This window comes from Falco rusticolus, chromosome 12 (assembly GCF_015220075.1).
Source record: "Falco rusticolus isolate bFalRus1 chromosome 12, bFalRus1.pri, whole genome shotgun sequence".
NCBI lineage: Eukaryota > Metazoa > Chordata > Aves > Falconiformes > Falconidae > Falco > Falco rusticolus.
The window spans coordinates 31,111,293-31,127,702 of record NC_051198.1 but is presented as its reverse complement, the minus strand read 5'-3'; the positions used below and the strand labels follow the sequence as shown (position 1 = coordinate 31,127,702).

Here is a 16,410-nt window from a genome sequence, read left to right as displayed (position 1 = left end):
AGTTTTATCCTCTCACATACTCTGAGTTCACATATAGTTGCAATTGCATTTTCAAAACTATTTTTTCAAGAAATATGGTTCACCTTAATATAGACCCAATTAACAAAGCACAGTTCCCAGTTTTGAGAGCATGTGCATGTTCTACACATACTTTGATGTGGCAGGAAAGTCTAGAGGCTGAGACTCACAACTCAAAAGTTTACTACTTTCTGATGTTTCTTTCTCTCTCATCTTGGTGAAATTCAGTAGTGGTCCTCGTTCCGCTTGCAGAGAAAGGCTTTCACGAGACGCTGTTTACCATCAGCACAGCACCTTGGCAGACACCAAGAAGCCTTAGATTTAATTTAGTCTGATAGATCTATGTTCTGCCCTCCCATCTTGATCCACTGGCTCTCTTTAGATACTTGTGTGTCACCAACAGTTAATATCTCACAGCTCTAAATGAATTAGTGGATGAGTATGTGCGCTATCATGCCCCAACTTAAATAGCTTTCTTAAGGCAAAAGGTAGACAAAGCTGGGAGAGGGGGCATGCTGAGTCAGACCACGGGCACGGGTAGTGAATTCACAGAAAAAAGAGAAAAGAAACAGGCAAATGATTACAGAAAACTGTGTCCTCAGACCTGGATATGGTACTTGATTCCAGGACTGGTTGGGGTTTACATCCTTCTCTGGATTTTTCTTCCCTGGTGCATGCACTACATATGCTGGTTTTCCTTAGGAGTGAACTAGATCAATACTAAATGCAATCTGTTTGTAGTCTGGTCATGTAGAGGAAGCCAGTAGAATTTTCAAATGTACCTTGTTTAGCTTTCTGCATTTCTGTATGAGTGCATGTACAGAAACAGATTTAACGTTATATTTATGTTACCCCAAAAAAACCATGAGCAAATCTATTCTACAGCTGAAATGAAGGCTAATGAATGATATTAGCAACTCTGATTGCCTGCATTTTAATTTCTGAAATGTCAGGTTTTGTTTTTAAAAGTATCAAAAATACCCTAAACTGCCAATATTTCACCCAAATTGCCAAAAGCAATTTTGCCTGTAATAAAGCTATTGTGGGCTGGAACATTTTGATCAAGCAGCACAGACTGATATGTTTTGCTTGATACTATTCAGTGAATGTGCTGTTCTTGTGGAATTTTCTGTATGACTCTGTTAGGAAGAAAATACAGTTAACAAAAAGTCTTTGACCTGCAATAAGACTTTCTCAAGTTAATTTACCAATTAGCTTTAAATGATAAACCGATACACATCATTGATCTTTAAAAGGCAACTAAGATTTTCTATTAGTAAGAAACATGCATAGTCAGGGAATTTCAGGCTGATGCAGATGCAGTCATTTAAAATACAGTTGATTCACTATAATTATTGGCTTCTTAAATTCAAGTTTGCAAATGAGTTATTTGGAAGACCAGAACTGTCTCTGCAGCCAGCCACCAGAGAAAGGATAATGAAGATTAAGATGCCTTCCCCTATTTATTTTGTGTTTCTGCATCTAGTTCTGGAGGAATCTTTTCTGAACTTGTGCTGCAGACTGGTGTGTAATATAGCTGCCCCAGGAGGGTTGCACAGTGGCTGGAGACTGGCTGCTTGCTGAAACACAAACCTAGATTACAGACATGCTAGATTTACCCTGGAAACCAGGATAAATGAGGTGGCACGGTTTTCTGGTTCTGCATCAGGTGTTTACAATAACACTCTTAGGTGTCTCTCGGAGCCGTTCAGCTGTCTTTAGTTTATGATGCGGCTTGCTATGTGTATTTTATTTTAGCTGTAGGACTCAATCTGAAACCCTGGCATCCCTGATCTCAAAGTAATATTCCCTGTTAGCTAGAGTGATCTCAGGTTTTGCCCTTTTGTCCACTTATTCTCTCAATTTTCAAATGGGAAATGCCACCTGACACCGATTACTGCAGTATGCGTAGTTATCTGTTAGCGAACTAGGCTGAAACCACTGATTTTTTTAATACTTTTTTTTTATACAGACCAATAGAGAGTAATGATTTGCCTGTAACTAACTTGGGTTCCATAGGTTAGTATAGCATTCACCAGACTATTCACCGAACTCTTGCTAGTCTGTTTACTTTGCCTTTCTTCTGATACTTTATTTTTGAAACGCATTTTTGATGACAGAATCAGGCTCCCAATTCGCAGAACTGAAGGCCCCAATCAAGTTTGGGTGGCATTTTGGTATACACCTTGATGCTGGTGCATGGCATTGCAAGAATCAGTAATAATTCCTGTGTTTGGTTCAGGCAACTAGTTTTGAATGTGTTTTGGTACAATGCTAAAAGCTAGTGTCTTGTTTCAAAGTGATTGGGTTTTCTGTGAAATTCTGTTGGCTAAATGATCTCCCAATTTAAGTACAACAGGATAGATACCTACAAGAGAAAAAGTAAGTCTGTGTGTTACCATCAATTAACAGACCCATTTGAATTCAGCTAATTTTCAGCGCCTAAATTAGGCTGAACAGGCTCCTCACAAGACAGCAAAGAGAGCAGGAATCTTTAAAGGACATTTAGAACATTCAGCACACTGAAAAGGAGGTTTTTTTCTTCTTGGCAGTTCATACTTTTTGCCTTTAAATTTAAAAAGGGCCAAAGGTAATTAAGTTCTAGCTGAGGTGATGAAAACAAGCTATGCTGAACTTTGGGTGCCTAAGTAAAGCTGTAACTTAGGATGCTTGGGGCTTTACATTTGCATATCCTAGTTCATAATGAATGGCATCAAATCAAGATTTGCACCTCTGACTGGCTGCACAGTCTGTGTTTTCCCATGTAAAGAGGCGGCTGTACAAGCAATTATCTGCTTTTAACTGGATGTGTAGATTTTACTGGCATGATGGACTATGAGCAAATTGTAGGATCCATAAAAGTGCCTATACTTTTTTATTTGGTACTATCCATTCGCTCTAGGGATGCATAAAATCTAGTAGTTAATTAAGCCTTTAAAACAGGAAAAGAGCTGAACACAGATGTTGGTAATAAATTTCATACTTAAGCGAGAGCAGATACTTAGTGGATTTTTGCAGGTTACAACTTGCATCTGAAAGGAAAGGTTTATGATTAGTGTATTAATATCTGAGAGAATTAGTAGCTCAGAAAGTCAGCAAGTGCTGGGTACATGAAGCAAATCAACTGTATCGTGTCTAGAAGAGAGAAATGATGCCAGGGGAAGGACAGCATGGGAAATAAGTGTGGCGGGACATCAGGTTGGAAGAGTAATTATCAGTCCATAGAAAGCAGAAATATTTTATTTTTTTTTTTTATTAGGGCTCTTGCTTTTCTTCTCATGGAAAATATTTAAAGAAAAGAAGGGGGGGGGGGGGGGGGAAGCCCCAACCCCCCAGAAGTGGCAGTATGGCAATATGCCAATTCCTATTTAAATACAACAGCACTTTCTGCTGGTGCAATTTGAATGAAGTGGACTCAGATCAGTGTAAACTCTGAATAAGACTGGAGAGCCAATGATTTAGTAGATTTATAGTTAATTCATGATAAACCAGGACAGAAGAGTTTGAACTGTTATGATCACAATGATGCTTAAATTAATTTCAGGTCACTGTATTTGAAATTCAGTGAGGAAAGTGCTAGCAATGTTTGAGGTTGGCCAATGCCATTGAACAAAATCTGTTTGGACTTTTCTTCTGCAGACCTTCCACTCTTGTGTGGTGTCCAGGAATTCCTACATGGGTTTGTGTTCTAAGCATTTAGAACATTTTCTCCTAAATACACTGCTCACGAGCACATTTACTACTTTTATATACAAAAGCATCTTCTTGGTCAGGAAGCAGCCCCAGTCAGAAATAGGCTTTGGGAAAGAAAAGCCTCTTCTTCCATTCAAGGTAGCTAGTTTCCACGAGGCCAGGACTGCTTTCAGTGCATTACTCCCATGGTGTGTTATACCCAGGTTCATCCTTGTCATAGCCATTTGAACGTAGTTCCCCTTAATCCATAAACCAAAATAAATTTTGGGTTGCGTGCACTGCAAACAGAGGCAGCTCACAGGTACTTCTGACCTGATTTTTTTTTTTTTTTACTCTGAGTACTCTTGCAAAGGAACTAGACTGATACATAGGAAAGCGTACACTTAATTTGACAACAGGAAGAGTTTACAAGTCCCTAACCATTAAAAGATAATTGAAATATTTGCCCGTATAAATGTGAGCAGCCAGGTTGGATTTGATATTTATATACAGGGAGGCACCTTTACGTGGATGTGACACTACAGAGGGTTGTTAATGTGAGAGCAAATTGAAATTGCATATGCTTTATAGATCTTGTAGAGATCTGTTGTGACATAAGGGAGACTAAGGAGTTCAACTACTTAAAGTAATAAAAAAAAAAAAAAAAAAAGAGTTGGGCTAACAAATTAAGAAGGGTTAACAGGTTTAAAATAATAGTAAGTGATGTATTTTTAGGCAAGCCTACTGACTTTCCCTAAGATTTTTACTCATGTCCTTTAAGCATTTTTTGTAAATTCATCCCTTGCCTCTCAAATCTAGTTTGAAATTGCATCCATTGCAATGCCCAATAGAATACAGAATAATAGGAATTGCTTAGAGTGTTATTCACTGCATCTATATAACCATACCCAAAGATAACATTATTCACTTATTCTTTATGCAAAACTGGTCTTTCTCTTGTCAACAAAAGTAAACACGTAAGGAATAGAACAATTCAGGTAGCTGGCACCAGTGTGTACATATCCAACTCTTTCTGCTGGGTTTGCACACCTGGTGTAGCCTAGTGTCAATACAGTGGCATGGAGAAAGCAACATGATGTTATCAGAACCTCACTGCCTTTGCTGCAGCTAGTATTTTTATTCCTGGAGGTCCCTTGACATGCTCAAAATAGCAAAGACTGCATATAAAAACAGGACAATAAACCAGCAGCAATTTAAAAAAATGCTGATAGATAATGGAAAAAGTCTAAGATTAAAACAGTCCAACATGCTGAACAGCTCCATCAGGCTTTTAGTGTCTTTTTCCCTCTGTGCAGTCTTGAAGTCAGAGAGGCTTTGATTTCAGGCAATGTCATATATTATCCATACATTAATAGGCCTCACCCATCACAGTTAGCCTGCACTGGGTGGAAAATAATCCGAAAAGAAATGTGGAAGAGTTTCAGAGCCAGTGGCACAACCCTTTTAAAAGAAGGCTGACACATGGGATGCAGTCACTTGGAAGGACGTAGTGGAGGTAATGGCCTGACTCGGTGCAAGCCTAATGTGTTTGTGTCAAATGTCTCTTTATTTTATGACAGTTATCAGCAGCCTTTGTTCTGCCACAGGAATGGCGAAACAGGCCAGGGAGGTCTTTATTTTGCAAGAATGTAATATGTTAATTGCAGATTAACTTTTGGCAGTCACCACATAGGTCCAATGGCTGGGGTTTGAGCACAGAAGTTTGGATTGATAGATTCAATGCTTGGTCAATCACCCGTATCAATGATGGTTCATAGTCAGGATTTTTTTTTTTTTTTTTTTTTTTCTTCCTTGGTCAACAGTGTAAAGGACAATTTCTATAATCATTTTATTCTGAGAATTTTTTTCCTAGGTATTAAAGATACCCTTTTTCCTAGATCTGTGAATACTTCAGTTACTGCAAGCACATTATGCTACACAAATACAGAGTTGTATTTGCTTCAAAAGTGTTGTACCACTTAAAAAATAGCCGATTACAAAAAAAATTATCCATTAAATGAAAAAGGAAAGTATGGTTTGAAGGTGCGCTAACATCAGAAGGTACTGGATCTGAATATTAACAAGTCATCTGGATGATAAAGGTAGAAGATTATCTTCTGAGAAGCCCTAATAAACAAACATAGGCTGAGAAGCTGACATAGATTGAGAAAAAGTATAGCACTCGTGCACACACATTTACCACTGGTACCTTTCCCCAAAACTATTTTTAATGAAGGAACAAAAGTCCTTCTGAATACCTTCTGAAGTTCTCCTGGCTGCAGCAATCTCATTTCTTAAAGGCTTGAATATGACTGGAAAGTGCCTAACTAATTCCATGTTGACTGTGCCTGTTTATGACAACCTGGTTCATTAAATGTGCATCTACAGTACCTTTCTATAGCTAAATATACGTTAGAAGTGTTTTAACGCAGTAGCTCTATATTTTGAGGTTTGCTTATACTTTGTAATTTTCTTGCTTGATGTGATCTTTGGTGAGTTTTAACATTTGCCCAGCCAGTCTCTCTGTCTCTCTTTCTCTGTGAGGTTCACATGTAAACTGATTTAAAGATTGCATAATGACTGTTTGGCATATCCTACAGGCAAAGGTCCAGAAACCCTTTTTGCTGGCTATAACCTCAATGATAATGAGTGGCACACAGTGCGTGTGGTTCGGCGAGGAAAAAGTTTAAAGTTAATGGTGGATGACCAGCAGGCCGTGACAGGTAGTGTGGCATTGTGACTCCGTGGTACTGGGGGGGAAACACAAAACAAAACACTACAGAAGTAAAATGCCTTTATCTGAAAGCAACACGTAATTTCTTTCTTTTCCTGGGTAAGATCCAAAATCCGTGTTATGCATCTTGAAATACTGGTGCTACAAGCACGTTATTACACTTAATGTTACTCTAACGTCGCTGTTGGAATTAATGAAAACCTTCATGCTGACTTAAATGAATGTTTTTATACAGTAATTGGAGAGAAGTGATTTGATATATCACTAATGAGAAGGCAAGTAAAATGCTTTTGGCAACACACTAAATTTATACTAAGGTTAAACTCAAAGCCATTGCTGTATGAAAGACTTTAATAAATGTTTGAAGGATATTCTATTGTGTTTTAAATCTTGCATCAGCTGTCCTCAATAATTAGCTCTTAGGCTACAGGTTTTTCTTCAGATACTAAAATAGCAGTTGGGATGGGAGAAAAACCATGACATGAATGCTAGCAGGTGTTAGAAATATATTCCTATGTATAGATTATAAGAAACGATAACCGAGAAGACTTTGATTCGGTTCTGTTAAAGGTAAGGCTTACATATGTGGTGTTAATAGCAACAGACCTGGCTTCTGGTCCTGATTCCTTGCACAATACAATGTGCCTAATTTTGTGTTAGCTATTTAGTATTTTCCTTTGTTTTCATGTAGTAATGCATCACTTTTATCGTTGGCTCTAAGTTTGTGGTTTGGTTTTTTTTTTTAATGGCAACAATTTTTAAAAAGGAAAGCACCTTCTTTAATAGTCCTTTTTCACTTCAGCAGAACACTGAAGACCATGTTGCTGGTAGAAAAATAATTGCTGTGTACTCATATAGTTGCAAGAATATATTTTCTAGAATCAGAAATTACCAATAGATCTTCCAGAGGTGAAGAAAAAATTTAGTCTGTGTCTATGATAATGGCTTGGGTCATTCTCCCAAGAAAGTTGGTGGCCTAAACCAGTTATTTTCTTTGTAAAAATAAATGCATAATATTGGAGGAACTACAGTGGAAAATGTCATTATCTTGCTGCTTCAACTGCAACTCGAGTAATAAGGCTACTTTGGGGACATTTTCTAACCAGGGGAAGCGTTTTAGACCTGAATAAAACTATTGTGTCTAGAACTAAATGCATACTTCTTGGGCTCCTCACGGCAGATTTCTTATTTACAGATACTAGGGGTTACAAAGCCACCGAGAAGTACTGTTTTCACCTTGGGTTTCCATCCCAGCTGCTCAGTGCAGCTTCAGGGAAGTTCAAAATACATGTGAAAGATGAAGATGAAAACCGGGAGGGTTTATCACATATAGTCTAGTCAGATGAAGTGATAGGTAAACTTGCAGGGCTGCAAGTTGTTGTAATCACTCTCCACTGCAAATAATTGTAGTTACTATGAAATATCATGGTCTCAGCAAATAGCGGAGACACTGGAACAGGTTTCCTAGAGAGTTGGACGATGCCCCAAGCCTGTCAGTGTTTGCAGCATTTGGATAATTCTCTTAATAACATGCTTTAACTTTTGGTCAGCTACGGGGTGGTCAGGCCATTGGACTAGGTGATCGTTGTAGGTCCCTTCCAACTGAACTAGTCTGTTTTAGCTGTTAAAGCCAGCAAAGCTTTTCAGTTCCCTCCTGATCAAGCAAACGTGTCTCCTGTGCATCCAGCTTTCTGGTGCAACGCTTGTATTCTTTCCACATGCCAGTATCTGTATGAGAAGCCGGCCAGTTGACTCAAAACCCCTCTCGGTTCTTTGAGCTGGAAGTTGCCTACATTTGCATGGTCCACAGAGGTTTGATGTTCTTCATCCAAGGGAGAAAGTCATCCCAATATTTCACAGGTAAAAAGTTTTCTTAAGCTCCTCCATCAGCGAGGAGGGAAAACCGGCATGAGAGAAGGAGCTAGAGGGAACTTGGAAGTCTGATAACATGGGAAATCTCTTGTTAGTCCCAGGAATATTACGGTTTCTACATGGAAAAATCTTTATTGCCATATAATGCCATGATTTTTTTTTTTTTTTTTTTTGGCAACACGCTGTGTTGCCAAAAACTTCATGAGCTTAAGTTTCAAATCTACCCGATGCAATTTAATATGTAGAAGCTTTGAATTTCCTGAAGGGGTAGTGGAAAAGTTGCCACATTAGAATGTAGTGCTTTTGCTCTGCTTAGAACTCTTCTTCAGATGTTCCAACAGTCACAAATGTGTTTAAAATATGATCTGGTAGTTATTCATGTGAAAAGTTATTATAATCTCATAGGAAGCATGAGGAAAAAGCAGATTTCCTCCCAAAAATTCCAGTTTCCCCCTGCCACACACTGTGTTTTCCTATTTTGATCCCCTTTCCTATGTCATATATGAAAAAAAATCCCACCATCAGATCCAAAAAGCTTAAGCTGGAGGGGAGGGCATTAAGCAATTCAGTCTGACTTTCCCTTTTTTTAAAAGGTTAATAATACCACCTATTTATCCATGGACTGAGCTTAGTTATCTTAGACGAATGCATAATTTGTGCATGGATAAATAATAACTTTCAGAATCACAGCTAGCTTTCCTTGGAAGTCATATAGGTGGTTTTGAAAATTTTACTAATCATAGAAGAGTCTAAATACTTGCAGCCCTGATTCAATTTGTTTTCTGGAAATGCATAGAAAATAAAAGTGGACTGAAGGAGGTCACTGCAGTCGGGTAATGGAAAGGATGCCTAGTTTATGGTTATGGACAGAAATCCATGTGGCCTTTTGTATGATATCCCGTAGCATTACAACAGGTAATGCATTTTGTGCACTAACCTGACAGGGTAAAACCAAAAACGAAACCCCAAAACCCCAGCCTCGTAAGCATGAACTGCAGTCTCTCTCTTTTTCTTCGTTGCTGTAGTTGCAAATGCTGTGGAGCATTATGTGAAGTCTCAAGTGTTGTTAGCATGTTTGTACAACTGAAATGTTAGAGATTTGGGATGTAAGCCCAGATTCTGGAAGTCTTTTATTATTACTATGCTCAAGAAATAAATTAATTTAAGGATTTAAGGTAGTGAATGTAGTGAGGATACTGTGCTACAGGCCAGAGCTTAGTGGATTTTTGCCATGACATTTATGCAATGCCATCTGAAGTGATATAAGACTGGAATACATCATGTTCCTCTCTAAAACATGCTCTTCAGTGCTCTGACTGTGGTCCAGCACACAGTGCTTGGCCTTGCAGAAAGTTACAGCTTGGCATTTTTCAAGACTGACTCGTTACTGCAAGGAATACCTCACCTTTGCTGGATACATCAGGGGACGTACTTTCTTCAAACTGATGTTTAGAAACAAGAACATCACGAAGGCTGTCCCCGGAGGGGGGAGTAAGGTGCCTCCTGTCTTGCTCAGCCCGTATGACTGCAGATCCCAGATGCTGATGGTGTTCAATGACATCAGCAGAGTTAGTTCTTATGTAGAATGTACCCTGAAACTAAGTAAGCTGCTTGTAGATACTTATAATTAATTATTAGAGCAAATTTTGTGTGTGCATGTGTGGTCTGAATGGTGCTAAAGCTTGCAGAGCTATTTTCACTGTAACTTCACCCATTGCTGTATTTGTATCTCAGTGCTGTGACTTAACCTGTTTGTGAATCCATCTCCCTGGGCAAAGCCCAGATACCTGCACTTGCCTTGCCCTTTCCCCTGTTCACACACACGTACACTGACACTTGCGTATGAAACCCACGAAGGCACCGCTGTTCTAGCCCGCCTCAGGGCTTTCTGCCCCACCGCTAAGCATGTCTGACTGGGTCAGAGCTCACGCTCTCCTCTTGGAATGGTACGTTCAGGGAAGGATGGAGGGAACCCAGCCGGTCAGCACTGCAACTGTGGGAACTTGCATTACAGAGCGGTTTTATGCCAGTATTTGTTCCAGCTTGGCTGGGTCTGCTGTTCACCTCCTTTGCACTCCACCAGAGACGTGGAACAGCTAAGGAAGTGGGAAATCTAGGCCATGGCTTGCAAAAGGTACATTAAGTGCTAGAGTTAATTAGTAATAAAAAGCTGTTTTGTCATCATACCCACACAACGTGACCATGAATCAGCCTTGTGATAGTACTGCCCTACTTCTGTAAAATAAGCATGGAAAAATCCAACTTAAACTCCATTAGACAAGGCAGCTCTTCAGTGGACACAATCTTGATGTGCTGGGTAAGGTATTTAATAACAAGCTTAAAAACTAACCCTGGCAGACCTGATCTGTTTCTTTAGCGAAGTTATACAGTCAGCAAATGTCAGGCTTTCTGCTGCGCAGGAGTCCTTGCATGACAAAGAAAGACTCAAAGGCAGCTGTGAGGCTTGGGTTTGGCCACCTTCCTGGTGTAAGCAAGTCACTTGCTCTTTTCAGTTTTTTTACAAGATGCTGGGATGCACTCTTGCTGCAGGCTTTCTGCTTCATCCATCTCTTTGGCTTTGCCCCCATGGCCCCCCCAGTTTGTCCCCATGGTACAAAGCCGGTGGCTTTCAGGGAAGGCTCTGTCCACCCTCGCAGCCCAGGGTTTTGCGGCAGGACTGGCATTAATGTTCCTAAGACAGATGAAACAAGAATCCTTCCTTCTTCTTGCAAAATCACACGCTTCAAAGCAAAACACATGAAATAATATCCCCCGAACTGTTACGTCTCTCTTCCGTGAAACTCTAATGTTTTAGCTCTGAGATTTACCTTTTTTATCTTCATGTTGTGTTAATTAATTGCACTTGCTGATAGTAAAGTCACATGTCTGGTTCAGTGTAACCAAAGGGAGGGATTCTGTTGGCAGTTTGATATACCGTGGTACTCTATTTCAGTTTAGAAATCTTGCCGTTGGCCTTATCCAAACGTGCTGAAGTCAGTGGAAAGGCTCCTGGATGTTTATCAGTAGTTTGGATGAATTTAGAGGAATCTTCTCTGGAGCCAAGAATTGGTCTTGCCTGTTCTGAAAAGTGTGAAATTGTTGCAGATACTTAATCACATGATGTGCTTTCAGACCTCCGGTTGCAGATGCTAACATGAGTTTTCTTGTACTGTTTGAAGGTCAAATGGCTGGCGATCACACGCGACTGGAATTCCACAACATAGAAACAGGAATAATAACAGAGCGGCGCTACCTGTCTTCAGTGCCTTCTAATTTCATTGGGCACCTACAGAGTCTTACGTTTAATGGCATGGCATACATTGACTTATGTAAAAATGGAGACATCGATTATTGTGAGCTAAATGCAAGATTTGGGTTCAGGAACATCATAGCAGACCCTGTAACCTTTAAAACAAAAGCAAGTTATGTTGCTTTGGCCACGCTGCAAGCATATACATCTATGCACCTTTTTTTCCAGTTCAAAACAACCTCCCTGGATGGATTGATACTTTATAACAGTGGCGATGGAAATGATTTCATTGTGGTTGAATTAGTAAAAGGGTATGTATGGATCAGCGCGACGACAAAAACGGTCTATTCAAAATGTGTATACAGGAGAAATATAAGGGAAAGTTTAGGATACAAGTCTCGACCTGATGGGGCGCATGTGATTGATGAATGTTTCTTCTTGTTAAAACGTCATGTGCTTTATTGTGACTCTTTCTTTCAGATGAAGCTAGATGCCTGAAAAATATGAAAGTAAATAATAGGTGTAACTTCTATAGTGGTTATTACAAAGAAGTACTAGTTTGTAGCCTTCCTCTTGTTATCTCTCTATGTATGTATGCATGTGGTGGTACGTGGAGTGCCCGTTTACTTTCCAGAAACGTGGGACTGCATCTCAGCTCATCTGAACGAGTGGTGTTTTCTCTGAATTAAGGTTGCTTCCCTATCTGGCATTCATTGTTGTCTTCCAGTTTTACTAGGACTACTGAGGAGTACAAGGAAATAGGAAATATTAGAAACATTAATTAGTGCCCCTTTGCTATGTAAAGAAAAAGGAAACTTTTCCAATTTTTTCTTTTCCCAGGTATTTACACTATGTATTTGACTTGGGAAATGGTGCAAATCTCATCAAGGGAAGTTCTAATAAACCTCTGAATGACAACCAGTGGCATAACGTGATGATATCAAGGGATACCAACAATCTCCACACTGTAAAGATTGACACTAAAATCACAACGCAGAGCACAGCAGGAGCCAGAAATTTAGATCTCAAAAGTAAGTATATTAATTCCTGTAGAGGGTCATTACGGAATGATAACCTGAAAAAAATTGTGTATGTAAAGTCCAATATAATTTTGTAATCCCATATGAAATTATTTAATTGATTATAAATATCAAATATTTGATAAAGTATTACAGCAAATATCCCATATCAAATATTTGATTTGATAATCATAATATGATTACAAGAAATCATATCTTCTTTATGTTAGCCTGACAGTGCTGGTGTGGTAGTAGTTCTGCACAGTTAAGTACCACCACTATAAATGTGTCAAAATGCCACAGGCGTTTAAAAAAAAAAAAAAAGTAGGAAATTGTAAGACCACACAGTGGCCCACATATACCAAAATATAATTGAGAGAGTAAAGGAGCTCTAAAACGTCTACGAAAAAAGCTTGATTTTTATATGAGCATAAGTTATATGAGTGGCATGCAGAAACCACAGCCCAAGCCCTTTGCAGAACAGATGATCTGTGTTAGAGAATTGGGGAACATTTTGACCTATCCTCCACTGCTCAGTTTTCCACATAAAACCCACATTTTGTTGGGAAAATAAATGTGAAGCGATATTTTGATATCATAAAATATCTCTTAAGTAAAGCAACCGTATGTGGCAGTCCCTCAATGTATCAGTTATAAATACAATTTGTGAGAAGTATGGGACCATAAACACGCTCACCTAAATATGTAATGTGTTGTAATTTCAATTGCAGGGTGCGATAAGCTGTGTTTTATAGGTCTAAAGCTACATTTTATAGGTCAGGCTAGGTTCTTAAGATCCTTTTTTATAAACCAAACTGTACATGTATATTTTAAAGTAAGTAACAGTCATCAGTTTTAAGGATGGGCTTCTGAAAAGCTAATTTGCATGAGAAGAAAGTATATTTTTAAAGGATGCATAAATATGCTTTTTAAATATTGCCTTCCTAACCAGCCATAAGAAAATATTTTCTAGTCAAGTGAAAAAGTATTGTGCATTTTAATATTCTCTATAAAAATTCTTGTTAGGAAAGCTAAAATTTCGTAACAGTTAAAGAAAATTTAATATTTCAAAAGCTGGGGTGTTCAAAGTAGATATTAATATTCCATCAAGAGCTTATTCCTTGCTGGATTTTCTTTTAACTACCTCTGAGTCGCAGATAATGAGCTGACCTTAGTAATTATTCTGAATTTTGTGGTATTTTACATGTTTGCTTCACTTGAAAGTGCTATTAAGATGGTAAGAAAGACTGTGAAAACCACATCTTGATATGTCATAATCATCAAGAGATTCTTTATCAGAAATACTTGCTTTATAAATTGAAGCTTTTCAGATGGCTCACACTACATTCTCAAAATTGCATTTGAAATTTGTGTCGTTATTTTACATTCTTGTAAATCTGTTCAATATTTATTGAGACAATTTAATATTTCTATGTTATTTGTGATGCTGTAGAGAAAACATAATTCTCATTTTTTGCAATAAGTACTACTTATGTGTGTGTATATACATATTTATGTATTTAAACTTGGGTTTTTTTCCCCAGTATATTAATTAGATATGAGTAAATATCTCATTATATTATCAAAAATAATCTAGATTTGGGGAAAAATAATCCTGTTAAGAACTGATAACTAAGTTAACATAGTAATTTCATTTTTACATCTCTTTCAAACAAAGCAGTGCTTTCCTACATTGCTTTAATTAAGAGAAAAAAAAGCTTGCACAACGTGCTTAATAGCGGCACTAGAGGGCGCTGTTATTTCACCGAACACACTGCTTGGTGCACTCGCAGGGAAAGCTCATCAGCAAGGACAGCCTATAAAATCCAGCATTCCTTTGTTTTCTTCGCTTTGAAAATTCTACTTTTGCTTTACCCTTTTGAAGTAAAACTGTATCCATATCTGGCGCATTTTCTAACCTTGAATTCCATGGGGGAAAAAACCTGAAGAGCATGAAAAAACATATTGAGATGTGGAAAAAAAAACCATTCTGAGGAATGTGAAAGGTATTAATGCCTACTTTCTACAATTCACCACCCAGGAAATGTGGCTAGTGAAAGAATAACCACCTGACTTATTCAGTACAGTAATATACAGTAAGCATCTTTCTCAAAGGGGTCTAGCATACACAAGTCTTTAACGTCTGTTCTCGTAGTAGTATGTTTCCTTTTATTATTTTAATATATTCTACCATGTTTTGCTTGTTCAGCTTCCCTTAAACATGGCACAGCATATATCTGGAGAATTTTGGTTGTGTTTTGGGGGGAGTTCAAGCTTATACATTTTAGCCAGTAAGGCTAAAAACAAGAAAAAAATGCCTTTGATTATTGTTTTTTCTTCCTTTGTGTTCAGTTGAAACGCCTTGCTGTAGTTTGTTCTTTTCTGTTTTATGTCAGTGTTTCTTACGATGACACATCACTGTTACTCTATAACCACTCCATACACTTCACCGATACAAACAGCTGTGGTTAATCCATGGTCCTGTGTTATTTTAGCCCTCGCAACAAAGCAAATTCAAACTGATACTTCCTGCATGTGCTGTCAATAATTCTGTTTCACCAGAGTTAGCGTTATGTGAAATAGAAATGTGTGCAGATAATGTAGGATCTGCAGCCTTTCTAAGGAATTGTAGAGTTACCAGATTTCAGATGCTGAAATCCAAGCTAATTCTGGAAAGATAAATCACATGTATGTAGGTTTTTTTGCAAATACACAGTGAGTTGGGTACGAAGATGGGACACAGAATGCGTTGTAAAGCCTGCAGAGCATGCCAGTTGTCTGGGAAAGCAGACGGTTGCCATAAAATTATGGGAGAGAATTTCCACTATAGGTTTCATTTTGGATGTAGGAGTTGGGCTATATAACGTAGGAAGTTTGTCATTACAGACGTGGGTCCCCTGGATAACCTCTGGTACAATTTCAGCGGATTAGAGTGGGTACCTGTGGAAACACATTAAATTCTCCAGCTTAATTATTGATGTAATTGGATGAGTAAATTATAAATTGGAGACAAATAAATGACTGAACATAGTCCTGTGTTTGGATACCAAGCACTGTGTTACTTTTCCTTGCAGAGAAAATTAGCAAAGCGTACTCAGGTGCATTTCTAGCAGGTAACCCATGAAGATAAATGTCTCTTGACAGCAAAGGCGGCGCAGCTCGAGCCTGCCAATGTTCCCGTTACACAGCAAATTGCCTTTCATGTATTTCATGAGCAGATTCCCTGTCCTGCTTTCAGTTCAAGGCCTTCCCAGACAGAGACAGTTGGGTGGAAGGGAATTCTTGCTTGCTGTACTTCACGCTGTGCTTTTATGGTCTGAAGGGTCTGAGTAGCCTTGAAGGGGCACCAAACTGCAAGTGAAAGTGAGATGTGACTTGTGCTCTTGCTCCTCACTGGTGCCGAAGAAAAGATGGTTCCTTCGTTTGGACTGTAGGTATTAGAAAATCCGTAATGTCTCTTTGCTCTTCACATTTTCATCCTGTCATGTGGGAAACTGGTGTACTATCAGAAACTGTGTTTTTATATATAAATATGAAGACACATGATCTGCTTATGAGGAGGAACATCCTCAAGCATGATTTTGTATCCACTTCCCCACTAGGGTTTAATTTTCCTTTTGCTTCTCTCCTCCACGTATAGGCACGATTTTAATTCCCAAAGTTTTCACCACTTTCTTTAAAGAGCAAATATACAAAACCTACAAAAATCTACTCAGACTGCTCTTGGAATAGATCAGAATATTAAGATATCTTAGCATTTTAATTGTTTAGAAATCAAAATCTCACACTCATACAAAATGGAAAGCCAAGGGCTGCTGCTGCTGGTTTAATCCTAACAAGTAGTT

At 38.5% G+C, this 16,410-nt stretch overlaps 1 protein-coding gene across 22 annotated transcripts in view; it reads left to right on the top strand.

Annotated features, from left to right (window-relative positions):
• NRXN1 (neurexin 1) overlaps nucleotides 1-16,410 on the top strand; it is a 730,254-nt gene that overhangs the window by 339,010 nt on the left and 374,834 nt on the right. For all 22 annotated transcript variants that reach the window (XM_037405538.1, XM_037405537.1, XM_037405535.1 and 19 more), the window contains 3 exons: nucleotides 6,291-6,413; nucleotides 11,476-11,857; nucleotides 12,387-12,577. In XM_037405538.1, the coding sequence (XP_037261435.1) occupies nucleotides 6,291-6,413; nucleotides 11,476-11,857; nucleotides 12,387-12,577 (696 nt within the window). The remainder of the gene's footprint in view (nucleotides 1-6,290; nucleotides 6,414-11,475; nucleotides 11,858-12,386; nucleotides 12,578-16,410) is intronic.